A 6,000-nucleotide genomic window follows, 5' to 3' on the forward strand; every position below is an offset into this window, starting at 1 on the left:
AACTGGCTAGAAATGCCAGTCTTCTGGGGGGAGGGTGACAGCGGGAGCGTCGGGACCCGCGTCCTTCCTGGCACGCCCGCGACTGAAGCCCGCGTGCACCGCTGAGTGTGAGGGGTGCTCGCTCGGCGCCTGTCCCCCTCTCAGCCCCCCGGCCTGGGAGCGAGCCGGCCAGTCCAGGCCCCCTAGTTGTTTGCAGATGAGCCGTGAAGTAAGAGCGCGACGTCGGTTTGGTTTCTCTCCCGTGGAAGAGATCAGATTCACCACGGAGCCGCCACAGCCCCCCCCAGCTGTATGCCTGGGGGTGCTTGGCAGTCCCCAGCTTGGGGACGGACAGCAGCTCCTGCCACCTCTCCGTGACCTTGGCCGGTTCAGATGCACCGCGGCACGGAGGCCGGCCCAGGCCCACAGCGGGGAGCAGCTGTCCCTGCTCGCGGGTCCCTCACTCAGGGAGGGGGATCGCATAGGGGTTTCCCGGGATCCCCGGGAGGCGACGGGAGCCTCACGGCTGGGGTCAGGGCCAGGGGCTCTGGGAACAGGAATCCACACTCAGGGACATCACACGCGTGCTCAGGCGCCCACCCCAGCCCCATTCTGAGGACCAGGGCGGTCAGTTCGCTCTGGGCGCGGAAGGTGTCAGCCCAGACAGCGCCCCTAGAGTGGCTTCCTGGTGCCCACGGGAACGTTCCGTGCACGAGAGGGCGTGCCCTCCGGAGCCCGGGTGGTGAGGGGCACCCATCATGGGCTTCCACCTCCAGGCCCGGCACCCCCGCCCGACCCCGCTGGGAAGGCTCTGGGAGTCCGGGTGCCGCGGCCGCAGCGTGCCTTTGGAGCCACCTCACCGGAGGTGGAGGTGGTGGGTGCTGGGCTGCTCCGCGGCGGCGCCCGACCTCTCCAGCGAGAGCCTGCGGGGCTGTGGCCCCCCTGCCCACCTTCTGATTTTGTGTGTCCGTGCAGCTCTCCCTGTCCCGCCTGGCCTTGGCCACCGTGACCTGCGCCTGGCGACGGCCTCGCCTTTGCTAAACTCGCCAGGGGTTCCTGTGGCAGCCTCTGGGGGTGACACGCCCACCTTCTCTCTAAGCCTGCACGGCCCTGGTCGTGAACGGGGGCGGGGGGCTCCTGGCTTTCACTGCGGACACCCGCCCACGTGGCCGTCTCGGGCCGGTCCTCTGTCCGCACCGCCCGCCTGCTGGTGCCACGCGTGGTCTGCTGGGAGCGGAGGGCGGCTCGGCTTTGCTCTAGTTCCTGACATGTTGGTTAATGCAGGACATTTAACTGTAATTCAGCTTTAACCGTTACCCCTGGAAAAGGTGAGAAGTTCCCGGTTTCACGCGACGTGCACAGGTGCGCAGTGACGTGCACACGTCGGCCGGTGCTGCCCCCCCTGCTGGGCGCCCGGCCCCTCACCCACACACCCCTTCTCCTCCCACCTTCCCGGCCGCCCTCGCCCTGGTCTGGTCCCCGGGTCGGATGGCCACTCTCCCCACGGTCCCCACGCTGCAGGCAGCCGGCTTCCCGGGGCGCAGCCCTGGCCCTCGGGCGCCGTGACCTGTGTCCTTCCTCTCGCCCACTCAGGAATGGGAGCTGAAGAACGGGACGTAGAGCGCGGCGGGACGCCCCGCCCGCGTGGCCGCAGCGCAGGACGCGAGCGTTCGTGACCGAGCTCCGGCGCCGCCCCGCGCACCCTGCTACTGAACACGTCCCCCTTACGGAAACTTCTGTGACGCGGTGGTCGCCACCTCCGCTTGTCAAAGGGCAGAGAGGACGGAGGAGCCGTGGGAAACGGGGAGCTGTGCCTCTTTACCGGGCTCCGCGTGCGCTTTCGCCGGGGCCCCCCAGACCCAGACCCGGGCCCCTCGCGGGAGAGCGGCCGGGGTCCCGGCGTCCCTCCCCACGCGCCCGTCCCCCCTCGTCACCAGAGGCGGGCGCGTGACGAGCCTGTGCTGTGAAGCATCTTTTACCTTTCGTTGTCTTTTTTTTTCTGGACAAATGCTTTTGTCACCGTGACGTGAAAAGCTGCCATTCTTTTTAAACTAAAAAAAATTTCTCTTTCTATTGTGTGTTGCACTTAGCTCTAAGGGTCTTTCAGAGATTCTGTGTCTTATTTTATTAATTATTTGTACTGCTTTTGGAAGGCAGCGGAGTGTGTCTGCCGCCTCATCGCGTGCCCTTGTCCCCTTCCCCGGCGTCCGGGCCCTGCCTGCCACTCAGAGCCCGCAGGCGCCTCGTAGGAGGGCAGCGAAACTTCCACGCACAGGGGTCCGGTCCCGTGAGGGGGAAGCAGGTTCTGGGCGCCGCTCCCCCCGACCCCCCCGCAGAACCACAGATCCCGCCGCTCGCGGGCCCAGAGCCGGGGACCCCGGGCGGCCCCTGCACCCGTGTGGCGTTTCCAAGAACCGGGCCATCTGCTCTGTCCCCAGAGGGACCCTCTCAGGAATCCTCAGGGGGGTGCAGCTACCGATGGATAAAAGTAGGTCACCCCAGGGCCCCCCTGCGGACAGATTCGGGGGCACGAGCCACACCGCAGCGCTGCGGGCCTTGATCCTGAGCGAGCTTCCCACCACGTACAGGAGCGGCGGGCAGGAAGCGGCTCCCGTGCTTCCCCCCAGGCGCCGCCGCGGCCCGTCCCGAGACGGCCCGCAGCAGGGCGTGAGCTGGTGCGGAGCCCCCGTCGCACGTAGCAGGCGGAGACTCCTCTCCTCGGCACCCGGCGCATTCGGCCCTCCTGGGAAATCAGGGGGCGGGGTGCCCCTGAGAGCTCAGGGCACATCTTCCCCGCATGGCTGTTGTCTGTGGGAAGCTGGACCGCCTTGCCTTGTATGAAACTGAGTTTCTGTAAAAGCAAAAAGTTTGATCCAGCGTAGAGTTTTGCTGCCTTCTGGTCAAATACAGTTTCTCAGCGTAAGGCACTCGGGCCACTCTGCTCGATGGCTGGCTTTGCCTGAGACAGCTGCCAGGTTAGGGCCATCAGGAGGGAAAGTGTGCAGCCTGCACACCCGACCACGGCCAGCACAGCTGGGGAGACCCCAGGCGGCACGAACCCTTCTCCCCGTGAGTTTGCCCAGGGACACAGCCCGTCGGAGCCAGAGGCAGGGCTGGGACCCGGACCCTGGGCCTCACGCTCCTGACATCCACAGCTGGTGTCTGAAACGCCCAGGCTTTTAATTCACCCTCATAGCCATGAGCCCTTTAAAGGGGACGCCAGGCCTAGGCAGGTCCTGCATTCTGCGGAGCCGTTTGTGGGGGTCGCGGGGGCAAGGTGCCGATACGGGGCTCCTTTGATGCTGTGCGTTCCCCTCGACATCTTTAGATTTGGTCAGAAAGTTAGGTGAAGGGATTTGCTTCAAAGTAAGTTATTTATTTGTATATGTTCAATAAATAGAGTTTTTAATTTATATCTGTACATATTAGACCCACATTAGCCATCTTGTCAGAATCCCGACAGTGGTGTCACGTGACCGCCCTCCGAGGGCACCCTAGGGCCGCATGGGTGCCAGTCACGTCCCGCTGGAGAAGTCACCTTCCCTTCCAGGCGTCACCAGACCCATGACGGACGGTCCTGTTCAGGGATTGATGACCAACCCGTAGCAGGGTCCTGACCCCGAGTGGGAGGGACGTGGTGGCCCCACAGATGGGGCCAGCTCTGTGGTGACCGGCCACTTCCCCGAGAAGCCACCCCATCAGCCCCGGGGCTCTGCATCTGGTCAGATGTCATCCACCTTCAAAACGCCCTCCATTTTTATGTGTTCGTGATGTTTGAAAGTCGCTCACCAGCCTTTTGCACGGGAACAAAATGGCCACCTCTGGTGTGGGCACAGGTGGGCGGCCATTTTTCCTTTGTTCACAGTTCGTAGAGGGTCCGGCAAGGCCGACAAGCCAGCCACGCCCTTGCCAGGCTTCCAGATGGTTCTGCCACCGGGTAAACCGTCTGGGTCTGCGGCGCGGTCCAGAAGGGCGTGGAGCTTTCTGGAAACTTCTCTGGGTGACCGTTTATACGCCGCGGCTTAAACCCGTCTTGTCCCCCCCACCCCCCACCACCTCGTTCATTTGCACACTTCGGCGTTGCCAAGCCTGATCTTCTTCCGCATGCATTTCACTGTCTGGTTCCCAGACGCCCCAAACTACTCCGATGGTTTGGAGATTTGTCACCTTTTGCAAAGTGTGTTCCGAGCAGTGTGTACCCTCAGCCCTGAAGGCCGCGCCCAGGAGACCCAGACTCGTTTCAGCCGCAGCACCAATCGGGAACCCGCGTGCAGGTTTGCAGGGGGACGGCTGTGAGCGTGGGCGGCCTGGGCGTTGCGGGCAGGACCCGTTTGTGGTCACGTCTTCTCCATCCAGAAGGGGATGGCGGCTGTCCCCGCGGGCGCTCGGGCCGGAAGCCGCCTCCTGGCCGCACACCTGCCGGCCAGGTCCTGTGACAGGACCTCCCGAGGGGCCGAGGTGGCGTCGCTCACACTGCTTGCTGTTTGCCTCCCTCTTTTTTTTCTCTCTACGATAAGTTTTTAGTGGGGAAAAAATTTCCAATCGGTGGTGTCGTTTGAAAGAGCGATTACTGTTTTGTTCCTGTTGTCGTCGCCGGCCCCTCGCTGTCCCCGGGGTGGGCCCGGCTGATACTGTGAATACGTGAAGGTGAAGGACACCGCGTGCGAGCGTGGGCTCAGCCGGTCCCGCGGGAGCGTCCCCGGGCAGCTCGTCCGGAGCGAAGGCACGCGGGCTGCATGCGCCCCGGGAGTCGCCGGGCCCGCGACCCCCCCGCCCCGTCTTTCGTGCCCCAGTTCTGGCTGCGATCTTCCGGAACAGGCCGCCTTCCCACAGCGGGCACGTGTCCCCTGCGTTCCGAGCCGTCGCGTGGAAGGTGCTTTGAACATGGGATCGTCTGATGGTGATTTTTAGGGACCAAAGGTGTTTTTAATATTTGTATTTGATTTCTAGCAAGAAAACAGTGACTTTAAATTTTAACACCAGCTTTTACATTATATTTAGCATTAATTGACCACGGCTGTAAGTTGTAAAATGTTTTCATATTAAGATTGTAATTATTTCCTACTGTATTTTTTAAAACAACGAAAGTCCTATTTAAAATTCTCTTTGGAAAAAAAAAACAAACGTCAAAGATTTTTTTAAATTAAATATGTCGCCGGTGCCCATTTTAAATGATTGTAAATATATTTTCACTGTATTTCTCAATGTATTTAATTCATACAGTAAGAACTTTTATCAATGGAAGCTTCCAACGGAGATACCGGTTTTCAGGCCTTTCGCTCCATATTGTAGTAAATCACTTGAATTTTCTGCTTTACTAACCGAGTTTTCTACTGTTGCGCACGGCGCAGCGCACGGACTGGCGCCCCGCGGCGTGCCTCACGCGCGTGTCCTCAATAAAGCTGTATGCGTCCAGCAGCCTCTGCGACTCGCTCACTCGGTTTGCAGAGCACACAGGGGCGGGGGCGAGTCGTCCACGGTCTCCAGGTGGGAGAGGAGGGTGGGAGGGAGCGGGTAAGGCAGGAGGTGGGCGCCGTGCCGTGTTGCTGTGCCCTCGGGGGCTCGCTCTCGCACACAGCCGGCCAGTGCGGGGCTGCGTGGAGATGTCCGGCATCTCGGGGGACGGTGCGGCGGCTTCGAGGCCGCCAGGAGGGTGTGCGGGAGGGTCGTGGCCTCTACGTAGTTCAGCAAGGAGCGAGGCAACAGCAGGGCAGAGGGTGGAGAGCGGGCGCAGGGGCGGCTCGGGCTAAGGTGGGGGCAGGCAGTGGAAGGTGAGTCTAGACCAGCGGCTGGAGAGACTGGAGCCCCCCCCCCCACGCCCTGTGCAGAAGAGGGAGCCCGGGGGCGCGTCCAGGGCTCCGCGCATGGGCAGGACGGCCCGTCTCTGTGTTTGGAAGCCCCTGCCAGCCGGGACCTGAACGGGGTTAGAGGCAGGCTGGCAGCATGAGGAGGTGGACGTGCCCCCCCCACCCCCTGCGGGGCACCAGGGCCTCCCAGTCTGAGCCCACAGATGAAGTCCAA

The 6,000-nt window shown here is 62.3% G+C and overlaps 1 protein-coding gene across 2 annotated transcripts in view; it reads left to right on the forward strand.

Annotated features, from left to right (window-relative positions):
• The window catches only part of AFAP1 (actin filament associated protein 1), a 78,474-nt gene extending 73,074 nt beyond the window's left edge, over nt 1-5,400 (forward strand). For both annotated transcript variants that reach the window (XM_077750416.1, XM_077750415.1), the window contains one exon: nt 1,573-5,400. In XM_077750416.1, the coding sequence (XP_077606542.1) occupies nt 1,573-1,599 (27 nt within the window). In that variant the 3' untranslated portion in view covers nt 1,600-5,400. The remainder of the gene's footprint in view (nt 1-1,572) is intronic.
• The last annotated feature ends 600 nt before the right edge of the window (nt 5,401-6,000 follow it).

This window comes from Crocuta crocuta, unplaced genomic scaffold (assembly GCF_008692635.1).
Source record: "Crocuta crocuta isolate KB4526 unplaced genomic scaffold, BGI_CrCroc_1.0 scaffold179, whole genome shotgun sequence".
Taxonomy (NCBI): domain Eukaryota; kingdom Metazoa; phylum Chordata; class Mammalia; order Carnivora; family Hyaenidae; genus Crocuta; species Crocuta crocuta.